At 50.1% G+C, this 19,464-nt stretch overlaps 2 protein-coding genes across 4 annotated transcripts in view; one reads left to right on the top strand and one right to left on the bottom strand.

The window, feature by feature from the left end:
* Positions 1 to 15,731, top strand: part of LOC144952122 (uncharacterized) — a 60,134-nt gene extending 44,403 nt beyond the window's left edge. The window contains exon 6 of the mRNA XM_078882536.1: positions 15,042 to 15,731. Within this exon, the coding sequence (XP_078738662.1) occupies positions 15,042 to 15,058 (17 nt within the window). The 3' untranslated portion in view covers positions 15,059 to 15,731. The remainder of the gene's footprint in view (positions 1 to 15,041) is intronic.
* Positions 15,732 to 17,179: 1,448 nt separating this feature from the next.
* TCTN1 (tectonic family member 1) overlaps positions 17,180 to 19,464 on the bottom strand; it is a 31,263-nt gene continuing 28,978 nt past the window's right edge. For all 3 annotated transcript variants that reach the window (XM_078882508.1, XM_078882514.1, XM_078882518.1), the window contains one exon: positions 17,180 to 18,140. In XM_078882508.1, coding sequence (XP_078738634.1) covers positions 18,012 to 18,140 — 129 coding nt within the window. In that variant the 3' untranslated portion in view covers positions 17,180 to 18,011. The remainder of the gene's footprint in view (positions 18,141 to 19,464) is intronic.

Genomic DNA, 19,464 nt, shown 5'->3' with positions numbered 1-19,464 from the left:
TTCACCCTATCTGACCCTGACCGTTTGGTCGCGCGGGAAAACCTTGTTTACGGTCAGCTCTCACAGCTTGTGAGACCCTGACCGTTAGTTTGAGCGGGAAAACCTTGTTAACGATTTGCTCTCCGAGTTTGTGAATATCGAGTGGGTAACTCTACTACATCACCCTCCCCTTCGGAAGCCTCAGCCGTCCCGGCTGTTACAAGCAGAAAATCCCCACCAATGAATCAAAGTGTGTGTGTGCCACAACCAACAAGAACAGGAACATCCAACAAGAACAGGAACACCCACTATAAATACCCCCCCCCCCCCCCATCAACAACGCAACATATGTACATGGTCAGAACCAATCACAAATAACGACATTCGCGACGCACAACGCATGCAGCATACAGCTGCCGCAAAAAAAACGATGGGCAATCAAGAAAAGCGACGCGATCTAGCCCGTGTGTATTTCGCGGGCCCGTCGTAGGGGATGGGTGCCCCTTTCCGGGCTGCAGGCTGACCAGGCATCCTGGCAAAAATGTCAGCAGGGGCAGGAGGCCTCTCTGCGTGGACCCTTGGAGCAGACAGGTCGGGCAGCCTGGCAAACATGTTGGGCGGGTCAGGCATCCTGGTAAACATGTTGGGTGGGTCAGAAGGTCTCTTTGCAGAGACTCTTGTTGTAGACGGGTCAGGCATCCTGGCAAACATGTTGGGCGGCTCACGGGGCCTTCGTGCAGAGACTCGTGGCTCGCACGGCTCCCTCAGTCCCGCATCATCTGCGGGAGGAATGAGACATCTGCGCTGTGAATTAGGTACCAACGGGGCGACATCCAGCTCGTCGGGCATATCACACGCTCGGCCCTCGTGTTTTGAGTGTGACGCAGAGCCGCGCGGCGTAACAAATGGCTTCAGACGAGAGGGGTGCACGAACCAGCGCCGTCGTCCCCAACGTATCTTAACACACTGTGGGCGCATTACCTGGACCACCTCAACCGGACCTCGCCATGGTTTTAGGAGTTTAGCCGATGTGGACACCGGCACCTGGGGGCAATGAAGCCACGCCATATCACCTGGAGCCCACTGATGCACGGACGTGCGAGGGGCCTGCAACCTCGAATTTGCCCGCTGGCGGGAAGCAGAATTTTCAATCGCCGCATCACGAGCCTCAGACAGCTTTTGCAGGTTGAACCGCAAATGGTCAGTGAGCTTCGATGACTGTGGGAGCTGCTCTATCCCAAGCCGCACATCAGGGGGGAATGGCCTCCCTGCCATACATTAGGAAAAATGGGGAGAACCCTGTCGCTGCATGTGGCGCCATGCGGTAAGCAGCGAGGACCCCTGGGATCTGCAGGTCCCAGTCTACGTGGGATTCGTCAACCTGATGGCATAGCATAGAGGTGAGGGTTCTATGCAACCGCTCCACCATGCCATCTGTTTGGGGGTGATAGGGCGAAGTGCGCACCTTCTTAGTGCCCAACAGGCGGCATACCTCACTCAGCAGGGTACTTGAAAAATTTCTTCCCTGGTCGGTCAGCAACCGTTCTGGAGCGCCCTTGTCCAGCACATAGCCTTGAACAAAGGCGTCCACCACGGCTGCTGCCGACTGGTTGGGGAGGGCCCAGGCCATAGGCCACCGTGTAAAATACTCCACCCCAACCAGAAGGTACTTGTTACCACGAGGCGTCGTAGGGAAAGGCCCCAAAATGTCGAGAGCAACCAGCTCGTTCACACGGGATACCGTGATGGGCTGCAGCGGTGGGCATGCCGGCTTCGCTGGAGGTTTACGTTGCGCACATTGGGTGCAGCCCGTTAAAATATCAGTTACGTCGCGGAGCATGCCCGGCCAGTAAAATTGTAGTTTTAGCAAGCCAATGGTTTTGTGCACACCCAGGTGCGACAATCGCTCGTGTGCTGTGCACACAGCCGAACACCGCAAAGCCGATGGCACTACAATTTTGTACTGGCAAGAATCAGCATCCCAGTGCATGAGCAGACCGCGGCGCATGGCAAAAGAGTTCGATTTACTTGAATGTGAGGACGAATCACATGCGCGACGACGCAAAGGCAACAATGACGCGTCGTTCATTTGGTGCCGACCCCATTCATCCAACGTTATCCCCAGCAAGTCGTCACTTGCTGGCGGATTTTGGTGGTCCACACCCGGCGCAGGATCGGAAGGAAGGGCAGCAGAAACCGTTTCAGGAGGTGCAACCGGGCGTACTATTTGCGGTTTGCACCGGCCAGAACCCGTGAAACAGGCGCATTGTTCTGACGGGAGGCGAGATAGCGCGTCCGCATTACTGTGCTGTGTACCCTTACGGTAAATCACCATAAAATTGTAGTCGTGGAGGACTTCAAGCCATCGGGAGAGCTGGCCAGACGGTTGGTCAATGCGCAAAGCGTATTGTAACGCAGAGTGATCGGAGTGCACAGTAAACCGTTGACCGTACAGGTATGGCCTGTATTGTTGTATAAAGTAAACAATGGCCAGCAGCTCGCGTCGGGTTACGCACTAACGTTGCTCTGCAGGGGACAAAACCCTGCTTCCATAGGCAACCACCCTCTCAACGCCATCAACGATTTGGGACAGCACCCCGCCGATCCCGGTGTTACTGGCATCGGTGTCCAGAATAAATGGCTTTGCGAAATCGGGGTAAGCCAGGGGCGGTGCTGCTACAAGAGCATTCCGTAAGGAGTCAAATGCGGCCTGTTCCGCGTCTCCCCAATTAAATTTCAGCCCTTTCGCTGTAAGAGCGTGTAGTGGCTTGGCGATTGTAGCGAAACCAGCCACAAAACGTCGGTAGTACGACGCGAACCCGATAAAACTGCGAACATCCCCAGCAGAGGTGGGGGTAGGCCATTGGCTGACACATTTAGTCTTTTCAGGGTCTGTGGAAATACCCGAGCGGCTGACTATGTGGCCTAGATAGCGCACAGACTCACGCAGAAGGTGGCACTTCTGCGGTTTGAATTTAAGGTCCGCAGCTCGCATCTTTTCGAAAACAGCGCGCAACCGTTCAATGTGTTCGTTGAACGTGCGGCCAAAGACGATAACGTCATCAAGATAGATAAGGCATGAGTCCCACTGGAGCCCAGCGAGGACCAGCTCCATGAGCCTCTGAAACGTCGCTGGAGCCGAGTGGAGCCCCATGGGCAACCTATTAAACTCGAAAAGGCCCTGTGGTGTCCGAAAAGCAGTCTTTGGCTTTGATGCTTCGTCGAGGGGGAGTTGCCAAAACCCTGACAGAAGGTCCAAAGTGGAAAAATAACGCGCCCCTGCCAGAGCATCTAATGACTCATCCATACGTGGAAGAGGATATGCGTCAGCCACAGAAATTTTATTTAGGCGCCGAAAATCTACACAGAATCGAAGACTGCCGTCGTGCTTTTTGACCAGCACTATCGGGGCACTCCAGGGGCTGTTGGAAGGAGAAATGATATCAGCCGCCAGCATGTCGTCAACTGCCCATTTAACATGCTGTTTCTCCGCAGGGCTGAGCCGAAACGGGTTTTGGCGGATAGGGGCAGCGTCACCAGTGTCAATGTGGTGACGCAGCAGCTTGGTGCAGCCAATATCAAATTGTGATTTGCTGAACACATCCGAAAATTCCCGCAAAAGAGCCCGCAATTTACTCTGCTGTGACCCGGATAAATCGCCGGCATCCGCGCAGAGAGCGTCAATCCATCCCTCGTCAACGTTATGAGGGAGAGGCTGCTGACTGTTCGCTACGTGTCCGACAACCCCGGTCCCCAGGGGCGCCACTGTCGCATGAGCGAGCACTGTCCCCTGTGGAATGACGGTGTCTGACAGACCGACATTCAAAACTTGTATAAATGGCTCCCTGTCGCCCGCTACAAGAGTCTGTGCGGCCACCAACGAAAGGCTGTTAACTGCTGTGTTGGAGGGTCCCAATAAAATGCCATTTACCGAGGCGGTGGGAGCGAGCGGTTTCTTTAACCGTAAGGGTACGAGCATTTGTGCCCCTGGCGGAATGCGTACAGCGCAAGCCGCAAAAGCCTGTACGGAAGCATTTTCCGTCCGTGAATGCGTGGCCGCGGGTAAAAATGCCATCCGGCGGCCCGAGGGAAGTTCAATACATCCCTGATCGATAAGGATTTTAATGGGCATTTTGGCAAGAAAATCAGTTCCCAGAAGGCACGGCACCGCAAGGGAAGAAGACACAAAAACAGGTCCGGCCAATTTAATATCGCCAATGGCAATTTGAGCCCGAATTTGCCCGAGAATCCCTAGGGAACTTCCATTAGCGGTGAAAAACGGAATGGAAACCTTTTCCAATGAACGACATCGGCCGGGCAGTATGTTGTAAATTAACTCGGAGATGATAGTGGCCGATGCACCAGTATTGACAAGCACGCGCACTTCCACCCCCTCGATCGAACCAACAACCACCGAGGAACCCGCCGTTGCTGCAACCACTCTATGGGCCAGCTCTGACCACTGCCCGGGTCGCAGTGGTCGCGAAGAGTCGGCCAAACGCCGCGTGTCATACGCCGTGTTCCGAGCGGAGTCAATGGTGTGTTGTGGTGTGTATGAGGGCCGAGCGTGTGGGGTGCCGCGACTTGCCTGGTTATGCTGCGCTGCTCTGGAAGCTCTGTAGTCTCGGGATCCGGCGGAGCGGCGGCGAGGTGCACGGCAGTCGGAAGAAAAGTGGCCTCGGCGGCCACAGTTGAAACACGTCGCGTCGCCGCGGGGGAAGGGCCGTCCCCGCTCCCAGTCGTTGCGGCGACTGGTGCGATCCGGTGATCGCTGGGGCGTCGCGCTGAACGTCGAGAAGACTCGATCAGGAGAGCGAGCGTTGTCCCTGCTGGCAGGCACCGATGTCGTAGCCGATGCGGTGATGGTCTCGTCCTGGTCAAGCATTAAGTGAGCATGAATGCTCCGGGCAGCTCGCAGTGAGCACATGTCCTCGTCATCCACGGCCTGGATGACAAGGCGCAGCCCCCTCGCCATCTCCAGCAGCTTCTGAAGGACGAGTGCGTCGATAGCCTCATCGTCCATGCGGGGGTAAGCCGCTCTTGCCATGACGAGTAGCGCGGTGCGGAACGCCAATGGCGACTCCCTTGGCTTGCACCGTCTCTCGTAGAACTGGTGGCGTGTGGCGGAAGGAGGTCCGTAGACATCAGACAGCCGCTGAAGTGCTGCTTGTAGTGTCGCCCTTTGTCGCTTGGGAATGGAGATGAGTGCAGCGAGAGAGTCATCGTCCAAGGTGGCTGGCAGTGCACGAAGTGCTTGTGCATCCGACCAGCCCACCATCTCCTGATGGCTGAGGAAGCGACGTTGAAATGCCGCCCAGTCGCCCCCTGTGGACGAGAATTCGCGAAAGACAGGCAGTCGCTGCTGTAGAGCAGCTGTGTCGTCGTCTTCGGCAAGCTCGGACTCGGTCCTGAACGCAGCGATGGCTTGGTCAACAACATGTACTGTACGGCGTGGCAGCCGTGATGACGCGGTGTTGCTGGAGGGTCCTGCAGAGGCAGCGTCGCTCTGCGATGACGCGGTGTGTTGTGATTGGCCCCTGGAGGTCCCAGCATACACTTGGCTTCCGCCCCCACGTGACCCGTCGGCGGGAAGGACATTCTCTTCCGGGTTTGCGATGGCGGGGACGCCCGCCGTCGGCCGCTCCTCCCCGCCCGCAGCCCCCAGGGTAAGTTGCTCCAGGATGGCTGCTGCAGCATGCAGCAGCTGGGCGAGGCGGGCGTGAGCAGCCTGGGTGCCGTCGCTCGCGGCGATCGGCTGCACAGCTGGTGGTGGGGCGGCTGGCAACACGCCAACATCTTCAGCGCCGCCCGCGGCACCCACAGGTGAGTCGGAGCTTGCATCATCGGGACTTCGCGTGCGGTTCGTTCGTCTTGTTTCCATCTTCTGACGCCAATGTAGTATTGTACAGACGGACTCTTCAACGTCTTTTGTAGCACACACTTTTATTAACACGGTCCCTATGCACTGAGGGATATACGGTCCCCTCACCCGTTACACTCAGAACGTACAAGCCCCCGTACCCTACAGGCTACTCAATATCCCGCTCTTTCAGTGTCCTCTGACTGGACCTAGGGAGATGTCTCCCGTCCACTGGTTACACTGAACCCTAGCCCTGATAAGGGCTGGAGGGCTTGGTCCAGGGTCCTAAGCTTCTTCCGCTGTCTTGGGTTTTCGTGTGGTTCAACTCCCCGAGAGCTCTGAGCGCTCTGGCTTTATACTTGCTCGTGGCCGGGTTGTCCAATCCCCGTCCACCTTGTGGAACCCTGTGATTGGTCGTTCCCAATATGCTTTTCGATCCCAATTCACCCTATCTGACCCTGACCGTTTGGTCGCGCGGGAAAACCTTGTTTACGGTCAGCTCTCACAGCTTGTGAGACCCTGACCGTTAGTTTGAGCGGGAAAACCTTGTTAACGATTTGCTCTCCGAGTTTGTGAATATCGAGTGGGTAACTCTACTACACATGTGCAGCCTTTTTGTGAATTAACTGCTTTCACTAGGAACAATACACACACGGGAGCATAAAAGTAGAGTAGAACAATGACTTTTGCTGCCACTTCTAGCCCTTGGTGTAGTGCCCCTGCAGCTGCCTGTAACGCCTTTTGTGCATATCTGCTCGACTTCCGAGATCCGCAAGAGATCCGGGTGCATTCCGAGTGATTTGGTCGTCGGTTTTTGAAAGTTGTAAAATTAATAATAGGGGTTTTCCCCCCCTTTTTTCTGGCAACAAAACTGAAACCTTTTTTTTTTACAAGGAATCATGTGTGCATTAACCACAATACTTGTGGTCAAAATGCAAGGAAAAAACACGCTCTGATAATATATGCATTGTGCTTGAAACTGATTGGTTCACACCAGAGACGGCTTTCTTTCGTCTGAATTGGGCAAAGGGGATCTAACGATGTAGATGCTCACCCCGAGCCCTCATTACTTTGATAGTGCATTGTCTTTGAGCTGTACGCCTTTTGGCGTCCTCTGGTCCAGCACCAATCGAGACGAAAGAAAGCCGCCTCTGGTGTGGACCAAACAGTTTCAAGGACAATGCATATGATTACACCATTGGAACCTCATTTGGCAGTAAAAAATATGATAATTGTTTTTTTCCCTCCTATCTGGCAACAAAACTGACACCTTTTGGCGTCATCTGGTCCAACCCTAGGCTCTAAGGAAAGCTGTCTCGGATGTGGACCAATCAACTTCAATGAGAGTGCATACATTATCAGAGTTATGTTTTTGTTTGCATTATGACTGCAGGTATTGTGGTCTATGCAAACATGACTCCTTGTAAAAAAAGGTGTCAGTTTTGTTGCCAGATAGAAGGGTAAAAAACCAATTATCAATGCATATGTTATCAGAGCGTGTTTTTTGTTTGCATTTTGACCACAAGCATTGTGGTTAATGCAGACATGATTCCTCGTAAAAAGGTTTCAGTTTTGTTGCCAGGAAAAAGGGGAAAACCCCTATTATTATATTTTGGTACTGGAAAAGGAGATCTAATATTGTAAATTTAAGATGATAAAAAATAAGAAAACACCAAATAGGTGTCTACGTGGTTGTTTGAACATTTTAATTATTGCCTTTTATTTTAATTTTTATCTTAATACTGGCAAAAAGGGTCCTGTAGATTGTAAAATTAAAATGTTCTCTCCTTATTCATAGTTTCTCCTTCCCCTCTTTCACTCCTGACCTTGCTTCTCACATTTCCACCTGCCTGTTCACCATCCAATCTTGGATCTCCCAGCACTCTGTGTATTCATCCTCCAAAAAAAATCTCAATTATTTTCGACAGGTAGGAACAACACTTCCACACTGCCCACCAGGGATAATTTGTCTGTCTGTCGTGCATAGCCACGCCCTCGATTTGTATTTCATAAAGCGCTTCGGGCGGGCTCAGCACGACGCAGCTTGCGCCGCGTGACACGGATCGCACAAATGCGCTGTCCAACCAAGTTTCTACCTGCCCACTCCGAAGGAACGTGTTCCTTCCAAAACCAAAATTATTTTCCTCCCTGCTTCCAGTTCCCCTCCTCCCCATCCTATCTCCATCTGCGCGTAATCTCGGCATCATATTTGACTCCTCTCTCTCTGTCCGACCACATGTCTGCCACTACCCGTTCCTGCCGCTTTCACCTGTACAACATTTGCAAAGGTCCGCCCCCTCATCTCAACTAGTGCTACGAAACTTCCAATTCACTCATCTTCACTCGACTCGATTGCTGCAACTCCCTCATGTTCGGTCTTCCCTCCTACGCATTGAAATCACTCGTAAATCCAAAATGCCGCTGTCTGGATCATCTTCAATCTCCCCTACCACTCCGACACATCGCCTCTCCTCCAGCCACACTCTGGCTACCAGTCTATCGTTGCCTCTTCAAATTCCTTGCCCTATTTTACATATCTCTGCCCCAACGTATCTCACGTCCCTTATCTCGTTCTTCGCTCTGTCTCGACATTCTCTGTTCACAATCCCAGCTGTCTCTGTTCCATCTTCTCCTTGTGCCCAATCACGATTCCGTTCTTTCTCGCATCTATCTGGCCCCCTTTCCCCGGAACAAACTGCCCCTGCACGTCAAACAATCAGCCCCACGATATTATTTGGGTCCTTCGGTAAAGTCACGTCGATGGGTTCAAATTAATATTAATAAAATAAACAAAAAACTACGACGTTTCGATCACAACACAAGCGATCGAAATGTTTCAGTTTTTTGTTTATTTAATTTTTATTAATTTGAACCTATCTGTGTGACTTTACCAAAATACCCAAAGAATATTAATTCCTGTAGTAACGAAAGCTTTAAGTCAAGATTGAATCAGACCCACTGTCAATTTTTCATTCTTCCCTCAAAACCCACTTATTTTCCCTTGCTTACCAAAACTCTCCTTCCCCCTCCCTTCGCCATTATTAACACTGTCCCTCTTCCCAACTTGTCTATCCATCCATCCATCACACTCGCTCATTATCCACTCACCGTCGTATATTTGACGCATCATATTCATGTACTACCGTCCTCAAAAACGTATTATCACACCGTTCTGCTGTGCAAATTGCCAATCCCCTCCGTTCAGCGCCTTGGTTAAGGCGCTGTATACATTAAAATAAGATCAGAGTTTGACCTTTAGGGTCACCGTGTGTGTTCGAGCCCAAAGCTCAAGGTCAAGGGGTCATCATAATCACAGCTGTTGATGCTGCCACACTTCGCCATCTCATTTGCTAGAGGCCCCCAACTGCTGCACAGTCGAACCTTCGACATTCAACGGCTTCGAATACAATTTCATTGCTGACATCTGGAAGCCCAACATTTTTCCGTTCGAGAAGGACTCTTCTTTTTAGTTTATTACGGTACCGTTAGGCGTTAGACGGCGGGAGCATCACGGACTTAACGATTCCTAATAAAGGTGAAACTGATGTGCAATTGTCATGTCGGGTAGCAGTGCGCTTATAACCCCCTATAAGGGTGAAGCCTGTTTGCACTTGACACACTGGTCATTTCACTCGACTGCCATGCATCTATCATGTAAGCTGTAGTGGGGCTTGCAAGGCGATGTGGATGCTTCCCACGATGCCTTTCTCGTCTTTACAACATCCACCTTGGTGTGCAACGGTTTATGTTTTTGGACCACTTTTGAGCCCATTGCCAATTCACTGTTGAATGAAGGCCCCCATATGCCGTGCCATTTTACTGGTAGGAACCTCCTGGTTACACCAGCCCATAGGGGATTATTGTGTCCGTCCGTCGTGCATCAAAAAATGGGCGGGGTGGGGCTGGGTGGGGAGGGTGGGGCTGGGTGGGGAGGGGCTGGGTAGGGAGGGTGGGATGGGTGGGGCTGGGTGGGAGGGGTGGGGCTGGGTGGGAGGGGTGGGATTGGGTGGGGAGAGGAGGGTGGGAAGGGTGGGGCTGGGTGGGGGGGAGGGGTGGGGCTGGGTGGGAGGGGTGGGGCTGGGTGGGGGGGAGGGACTGGGTGGGGAGGGGCTGGGTGGGGAGGGGCTAGGTGGGGAGGGGCTGGGTGAGGAGGGGCTGGGTGGGGAGGGGCTGGTCACCCCGTGGTACCCTTATAAAACTAAACGTTTAACCTACTCACGCCGGCTTGTGCCCGCCCTCACAGTCGGCCATATTTGCGGAATACACCACGCCGCCGTTGACCCTGGCCATTGACCGAGCAACCCAACGTTCCTACCAGCTCCCTCCGCAGGAATGTGTTTGGGAGATGTTTGATCGCACGGTTTCGGGTGTGCTTTTGCGGCCGTCTGGAACGCTCTTCCGATACGAGGAAGCTATTGGAGCTATGCACTTTTAAATCGCGATTGAAAACTAATTTCTTTAGAACTGATTTTTGTGTTTCGTTTGTTCTTTTACACCGCACCTCCGATTTGCACGGTTGGCTACTTTGCAAAAGAGGATTCATCCATCGTGCTTCACAGCGGTCAGTGCGGTGGGTTGGTGAAGGAAAGAGGATGCTGAGGATTGGTTTCAGATCGTACCCGTCACCCATGTTAGCCACGGCCTGGGAGCCAAACTTGGGTTGCCGAGTTTAAAGTGCAGCGCTGTAACCATTGGGCCACCACCTCTGGAGGTACCAAGGGTGGCACAGTCGGGTTTTTCACAATCGGGTTTAATTGTCTTTTTATATTAAACCCGATCATCTGAGATTGGGAGAAATCCGGTTTAATTGGTTCTAATTGCAGAACCGCACTTCGCCAACTTCTCAACGATGGGCTTCATCCATTCCAAGCTAAGGAACTTACTGGCGCCCACTATTGTGGAGGAGAAGCTCGTGTTCATCAAGACCAACCTGCACGCCGCATTCTACGACTACCCCGTGCCTGACGGCCCCGAGTACGATAGCAGCACCGACGAGGAAGCAGCCTAAGCCTATCAGAGTTTCGTATTCATTAAACCAGGTTTTAATTCCCCGAAATCGGGTTTAATTGTATTAAAGAAAAAACCCGATGCCTGCCGCTGGGAAAATCGGGTTTTTTCCACCCATGGGAGGTACTGGTTTTTGTTTTTGGATACTTTCACGTCATACGTATTTCAGCCACTACAGCAGCAGCAGCAGTTCTCTCATTAAAGCGTCTCCCGAGTTTTTAAAAATAGACGTTAGTACGGTAATTCAACACTCAAAACAGAGGCGGGTTTAAAATAACACTGCCTCCTCCAGGCTCTGTTACGCCCGACAAACGACATCAGTTCCAATCTTGATTTGAAGCTTTCGTGACTGCAGGAATCCATACTCCTGGGTTCTTTGGGTAAAGTCACGTAGGTAGAAAAAGAATTGATCGCGACGTTTCGATTGCAACACGCGCAATCGTCATCAGGTGTGATTGTCCCGCCTGATGGCGATTGCTTGTGTTGCGATCGAAACGTCGTGATCTATTCATTTTCTACCGAAAGAACCAACGAGTATGACATCGGTTCCATTTAATCCGACACCAATGTTTGTCTTGCATACGTTTTAGCAGCGGTATAAAAGATAACTGGATAAGACCGTGTGGTTATTCTGCGTGTCTCTTTGCCGCAGCTATCAGAGTGCTCGCTACATCTCCACTCGCTGTAAATCTGTCAACTCATACTCTTTGTTTTTTTCGGTAAAGTCACGTAGGTAAAACATTTAAGTAAATTAAATCACGACGTTTCGGGCGCAATACAAGCGTGGGGACAACTTAGGGAAAGTACACCTGAAGAAGGATGCTTGTGTTGCGCCCGAAACGTCGTGATTTCATTTAATTATTTACCTACGTGACTTTACCGAAAGAACCAACGAGTATGAATCCTTGCAGTCACGAAAACTTCAAATCTGTCAACTCATCTCTGATACCCCCGCTGTGATTATGGTTGTCACTCGGACCACACGTGGCCAATTTATTGAATTTCGTGAGTTTTCATCACCGGCCATCGTCTCACTCTCATGCCGGCAGAACCGACTTGTCGCGCGTTTGAGAATTCTTAACGTTTTGTTTGTTGCGTTACTTGGCCACTGCCACACAATTGGTCATCTAAAACCCTTGATATGTTTTTGTTTAGACCTGAAGTTTCACACCTAAATTGTCTATTTTTTATTTATTTTTTATACTCCGATTCAAATTGCATCTGCTACTGTAAACTGCCTCCTACCCTTGCCGTCGTTATACTGGTAGGAACCTCCTGGTTACACCAGCCCACAGTGGATTATTGTGTCCGTCCGTCGTGCAGGGAGGGGCTGGGTGGGGAGGGGCTGGGTGGGGGGTGGGAGGGGTGGGGCTGGTCACCCCGTGGTGCCCTTATAAAACTCAACGTTTAACCTACTCACGCCGGTTTGTGCCCGCCCTCACAGCCGGGCATATTTGCGGAATACACCACGCCGCCGTTGACCCTGGCCATTGACCGAGCAACCCAACGTTCCTACCAGCTCCCTCCGCAGGAATGTGTTTGTTGATGTTATTTGTTGAATCGTTGTGGTTACCCTCGCTGTGTGTGCGGACGCACAACATTCATTCGGTCTTATTTATTTGTTTTTATAAAACACACCTCGGAACATAATGGCCGCAGGACTGCTGCCCGCACCTGCGTTTGGAGGCGATAAAGTGGAAAAACACCGCTGCTCTAAAGATATGACTTGATAAATCTCCGTACTGTTTGACATCGATTCTCAAACTCGTGTTACGAACATTGAATTGAGCGTTCAAGAATCAAATGTTTCGATTAATATATTTTGCAAGCAATGGGTTAACATCGCCCGTGCAACCCCATTAAGTGGATACTTCATTTACCACCGGTGGTTACTACGTGCACTACAATTCCGAGAAAATAATCGAGTCTTGAATCGAATCTCAACCCTAAGTTGCGACAGCTTCATCGAATTGTCAGTGGAAGCGGTACAACTGCCACCAATCGGAGTATGTTTTGTCGCCCAGGGAACAAGGTCTTGGCGACGTTAATGGGCATGGAATGATCATTTATGGGCAGATAGGGTTGAGGTTATGGATAGGGCTGGGGTTAGGGATATGATTTATTTCGAGCTGCTGGTTGGCACAGCAACTATTTGAACTTATGGCGGTACCCCAGGGTACCATAGTTCTCCGGTTCTCACATAATGTCCGTGATGCAGTCATTTTTAGTCTCTGTTGATGGTCGGAGATACGGCATTCGACTCATCTCGACGAGCTGTACACGATGCACCACTACGGTGCGTACCGCGATTGTTCAGGGTTTCAGCGCAATCGTCCTCGCTGCTTTTCGACATCGCGGAGTGGCACAGATTTCGGATTGATTGGTACCCCAGTCGCGGAGTGAAGTAACACCCCTGGGAAAAAATAGTGTCCCAGAAATAAAATATTTAATTGCCTCGGCCATATTGTATGATTTGGTACCCCGGGCACCACCGTCAGGAATCATTTATCAGTATTTCACACTTTACCATGCCCTGACCGAGTGCAATCATGAAAGCATTTGCAGTTGCGGTACAGCACGATTTGAGGTCGCAGTTTTTATTCCTGATCAGCCATCCCTGTAATTTCCACTCAAAAACCCCAGTGTCTCCTTGTTCTAACGGGCAGCACTCGCGGTCCCTGAGTGTCGGTGGTGGGAAATTCCGCATTCCTATGGCGTTTACGGAGTACCAATTCTTTCATTGATGTTGCATGTTCATTTTTATAAACTCTGCTGCACAACGGTACACTGCTGTGAAGTGGATGTTTGACCCAGCGATGATAACCCGCTGAAGGAACTGGCCATTGTGAGTCAACAATGTCATCGCAACTGATTCCTAAATGATAACACTTTCTGTAACTGATGAGTAACTTAATACTGGTAGGAACCTCCTGGTTACACCAGCCCACAGGGGATTATTGTGTCCATCCGTCGTGCAGGGAGGGGATGGGTGGGGAGGGAGGGGCTGGGTGGGGAGGGTGGGGAGGGGAGGGGCTGGTCACCCCGTGGTGCCCTTATAAAACTCAACGTTTAACCTACTCAGGCCAGGCTTGTGCCCACCCTCACAGTCGGGCATATTTGCGGAATACACCACGCCGCCGTTGACCCTGGGCCATTGACCGAGCAACCCAACGTTCCTACCAGCTCCCTCCGCAGGAATATGTTTCATCAGGTACAGCAAAGTGTATGGAGGCTGGAAACAAATAAAGAGGAATACATAAAAAATGTGAAATGTTTCGATCAAAGGTGCGATTGCGACGATCATGGCCTTGCGTCTAATGACATCACCATGTTTTACATGCAAAATATGGCCACATTTTAAATCTTGGTGGTCTCAGTTAAAATTTTCTAATTTTTGTTTTGTCTTAAGCAGGTGACAACTATAAAAAAAGACCGGCAGAATCTCATTTGTAAGAGTGACCTGTCTGCTTCTATCAGGGAGTTAATGATTGCTGCGTATAATACCAATTGATCATTTTGCAGGTATTTTTTAGAGAATTGACAAACTCCAAGTTTGTCAGGGTCCAACCCTGCTGCCTGGCACACAGTGGCCTACTCTATAAAAAAAAACGATTTTACTTTACCAGGTAAGGCCCACTGAACTAAACATTCCTCTTTTTCAGAAGCGGCCTGGCTATGAAATGATAGCTCAACGAAGTGGCTTATATGGACATTTATAGCAGCCAAGTGCTCTAAACGCATGTTGATTCTAAATGAGGGGGAAAAAAACAGGACCCGGAGAAAAATCCACGCGACCAATGAGAGAACATACAAACTCCAAATATACAGGAGTCGGTGTTGGGATTTAATTCACAACCTCCTGTATACCAGGCGAGGTAGCTAACATCTTGCCACCGCGGCGCCAATATTCTCTTGCGGACGGGGGATTTTTAATACCCACTCTAAAGCCGATGGTGCGTATTGCTATTACGGTTATTACAATCACAGTAATAATAACCAGGGCAGCTGTATTTGAACCGTGAATGTTTGGAGAAAGCGGCGAACAAGCTACTGCTAAGCCACGTCACCGCCCCTTGCACTGACAGTATAGGTGCTTTTTTGTTTTTGATCTTCGCCCACACCTCTGACTAGTATGGTTGGCTACGACGAGTGTAAAAGACCTACATACATATGTAGTGGTGATACGCGCTGGTAGTAAGGATCGTGGGGTAGCGCGTGGTGATTGGCTGTGTGTTGGTGACGCGCGCTGACGGTGAGGGATCGTAGGTCAGCGCGGGGTCATGGGTTATGTGATGGTGATTGGCTGTGTGTTGGTGACGCGCGCTGACAGTGATGGATCGTGTGGCAGCGCGTGGGGATTGGTTATGTGCGCTGGCACAAGAAGGGATCGTGTGGCAGCGCGTGATGATTGGTCGGCTAGGGTGGGTGCTCGCATCGCGGTCCGCATAGGCTCCGTCTCCTTGGAGCGGAGGGCTATATAAGGCGGTGCGCGCGGGCGCTCGGGGAGAAGTTGGCGACCAGTGAAGACGGAAGACGGAGGAGGAAGAGATAGGGCCCTGAGACACCTAGTCCCGCTGTCCTTGTAGGGACCGGGGCCCTGTGTGGCTCAGAGGCGGGACCTTGGGACCCGGGGGCCGGACGTCCGTGTGAGGACCGGGCCACGGGACCCAGTGGTCGTGATCCGTACCCAAGCTGGGGTGGGTCTAGAGGTTCCCCCGGATGCTACGGGGCTGGAATGCCCGTGTGTGTGTAGCCGGGTGGAACGTGTAGCGTGAGCAGTAGTTACCACACGTGTCAGGTGGAACGTGTAGCGTGAGCTGTAGTGACAACACGTGTTATTGTGACAACCCAAGTGTGAATAAAGTGTGCTACCCGTCAAGTGGTTTCCCGCCGTAGTTTACTATACTTCACATACATGGTGACGTTATTTCACGTCCTCGGCCTGCTGGGAGGACTACGTTGTAAAAAGTAAAAACTTCCCACAACCAAGACTCTCGCCTTGAAAATGTTTATACACCAAGAAAAGCCTCACTCACGAGTCCCAGCACTCATTTGCAGGAGGGTTCTCTGAAATATGTTTGGACAATTCTGAGTATTTATTAATTTATTTAGAGGGGCATCGCGCCGTTTTTAAAGACGTCCTCTCCACAGAGAACCAAAGCGACATGACCACTCTGATAGCTGGCGGCAAATTGTGACATACTCCCTCCCGCAAGGCATTGTGGGAGCTTCGGTAACAAAGGTATTTTATTTGAAACTGATGACACACACGTACGTTATTGGAATGGGAAAGGGTTAATCGCAAATGGTGCAAATCGGTTTATAATAATGCTCCTCAGGTTTTCATTTTGAAATACCGGAAGATGTGAGCATCACACCATTGAATGTTAAAATTATGATGATGATGAACATGTAACCTCCACAATTAAGTCTTTCGATGAGGGGCACTTGTATAATAGTGTTTATCTACACGAACTCAAGTCTGTAGAGAAATGCAATGGTGTTCATAATTTCATCAGGCGAGAGACATTGAGATTCAATATCTCGATGTATCATGGGGTTATACTTTTACAATCCTCAATTTGGTACGTATTATTTATCTGTATGGCACGGCCGAGTCTCCCCTGAATAACATAAAATCACTGGTGACTTCCCCCAAAGCAGATCGTGGGAATTCACGTTAATATGAAGGGGCCCAGTGCGCTGAGTACTCCTGATGGCAATACGTTGCAGGATTCCACATCGTTACACAGTGCGAGTATATATATAGTTTCGTTAGCTCGTGTGCTTGGCATACAATCAGGAATTCCAAATTCTCTTTGGGGGCAGACTCAGCCCATCATGCCTCTGTCAATAAAATAGGCCCCACAGCTGTGGAAAGTCAATAGTTGTCTTATGAAGACTGGTCCCCTGCTACTAGAAAGCAGCACCAAATCAGCCTGACACATTCCATTGTATCTTGTAGCCTCTATTAAGCTCTAACTGGACTATGACCCTTTCCTAAATGACTCCACCACTAACAGAATCCTGCGGAGGGAGCTGGTAGGAACGTTGGGTTGCTCGGTCAATGGCCAGGGTCAACGGCGGCGTGGTGTATTCCGCAAATATGCCCGACTGTGAGGGCGGGCACAAGCCGGCGTAAGTAGGTTAAACGTTGCGTTTTATAAGGGCACCACGGGGTGACCAGTCCCACCCAGCCCCTCCCTGCACGACGGACACAGTAATCCCCTGTGGGCTGGTGTAACCAGGAGCTTCCTACCAGTATAAGTTCATGATTGTCAATGTACTTACTCCCAGTGCCTCAAGTCCTGGGTTTAAGCCCAGGTGCTGGGAGTCGCGTATTCACGACACTTGGAAAAAAAGCGTTACACGTTGAAGACGGAGATTGTTGTTGCGTAAAAATAATGTTTAATTGTGACAATATATGGCTTGTGTGACGGTGACAGCTGTGCATAGTCTGTGGTGTCATCACATATAGTTGTCATAAAAATCACAGGCAATTGAGCATTCAGACAAAAGCATATGAACATGCGTGTGCACATATGGGGGGGACATAGGTACACATGCATGTGCTCATATTGACATGCACACATGTGTACACACAAACACACACCAAACTCGTGGGGCAAGTGCTGTTAGCAAGCGCCTATTCAGATTGACACGGCATACTAAGGGGTGGCATTTCCAGAACCCGGACACTTGTTACCCCAGTGATGACGTTTACAACATGCCAGCTCCTGGTCGGGCTAAGTCGACCTAGGGGGGGTCCTGGACTGGTTCTGATGTCACTCACCACTGATGTTAGAACTCAGATTAACTGATGAAATCTGCATCATTACACGCCAACTGTGTGTACACGCACACACACATGGACCCCCATTTACCCAGTAGGAACGAGTGCTGTTAGCGAGAACCTATTCAAGTCAGCACAGTGCACAATGAGTTGCTGTGACCGGCACTACACTGAGTCGCATTTCTCTCTGTAATGCTGATGTTTACACACGGCACCAGCTTTTCAATTTAGGTTGAGTCTCGAGGCCCAGAATCAGTTCAGATAATGGACCACTGATGTTAACCGTGGCTGGTAAACAGACGCAGGCCGCCGAGTATTTAGCAAAGTGCACTAACCACGACAGGACCACTCTCCACACACGTGCACGCACGTTCAAGTGCGTCCCTGCATGAACGGCAGGAAGAAGTCGTCCGTCGGCGGTGTGGCTGGACGAGGTGGGGTCACGTCGGTGAAGCTCAGCGACAGCGACAGCATCAGCGGCACGCTCCGTGTGATATTACACTGGGGGACAAGGGGCGATAGTTACATGGAGACAAGGAGCGGAGTTACATGTAGAACTGAGATGGTACATCTCCCCGTGTTACATGTCCCATCTGTAACTCCAGAAAACGATTATTGATGTCCCATATCAGTGTGTTACATGTCGGGGATATGGTGAGATAGTGACAACATGACTAACGTTGAATTATCCAGCGATATGTGGTTTCAGTCCTGTGAAAAGGTCTTAACTTTGCTGTTGCCCCACGTAGAATCCCTGTCGATAAGATCATCGCTGAAGTTGAATCAGCAGTGAGACATCTCCCCCATAATCAAGCTGAGATGACTCGGCACGAGGTTGACAAAATTATTGAGAACAGCAAATTGCCAAAAACATATTAACTTCGGTGAAGCAAAAGCCTTAAGGGAATTAGGAGCAAATAAAGATATCCAAATTCTTGCTGCTGATAAGGGCCTGATCGATTTGTTGTTATGCCCCGTGAGGACTATGATAATAAAACCAAAGATTTTTAGAACGTAAAACAACGGCAATCATTGCCAAGTCATCTATTCTCAAGGAAGAGCAATACCTGATCAAACCAAGGGCATCAAAACCACCAAGATTTTTATGGGCTACCAAAATTTTTTTCACAAACCTCATGTCCCATTAAGACCCGTAGTACAATAGGCTCTGCCACGTACAAATTAGCACAATACGTAACGAAACAAATACAGCCTTACATCAAACATATAATGAAAGATATTAAGCTTAACCCTAATGATATTATATTCTTAGGTTTTTTCGGTAAAGTCACGTAGGTAATACATCAAAATTAATGAAAATAAAATAAAATAAAAACAAAAATCACGACGTTTCGGAGGCAACACAAGTCTCCGTCATCAGGTGGGACCGTCACAGCCGAATTAGCTGCAGTCACGAAAGCTTCAAATCTAGACCTAATGATATTTTCGTAAGTTTTGATGTGACCTCTCTATTCACGAGGGTTCCGGTCAACGGGTCAATTAAATTACTCGACACTCTGGTAACGAACAAAGGTTTAGCCAAAGATATCCCAAGACTAGCTGAACACTGTCTAAAGAACACTTCTTGTGGAAAGGTGACTTCTTTAAACAAAAGGAAGGAGCAGCAATGTGCTCTCCTTAGTATCCTGGTATAGCGAATTTGTACATTGAAGATTTTGAAGCAAAAGCAATAGCTTCAAGCACACTAAAACCATCTGCTTGGTTTAGATATGTGGATGACACATTGGTGGTCTGGCCACACGGCAAAGATACACTGAACGCATTTCTTAATCGTCTCAACTCGCAAAACCCATCCATCCAGTTC

Source organism: Lampetra fluviatilis, chromosome 3, assembly GCF_964198595.1.
Source record: "Lampetra fluviatilis chromosome 3, kcLamFluv1.1, whole genome shotgun sequence".
NCBI classification, from domain to species: Eukaryota; Metazoa; Chordata; class Hyperoartia; order Petromyzontiformes; family Petromyzontidae; genus Lampetra; species Lampetra fluviatilis.
This window is presented reverse-complemented; position numbering and strand designations above follow the sequence as displayed.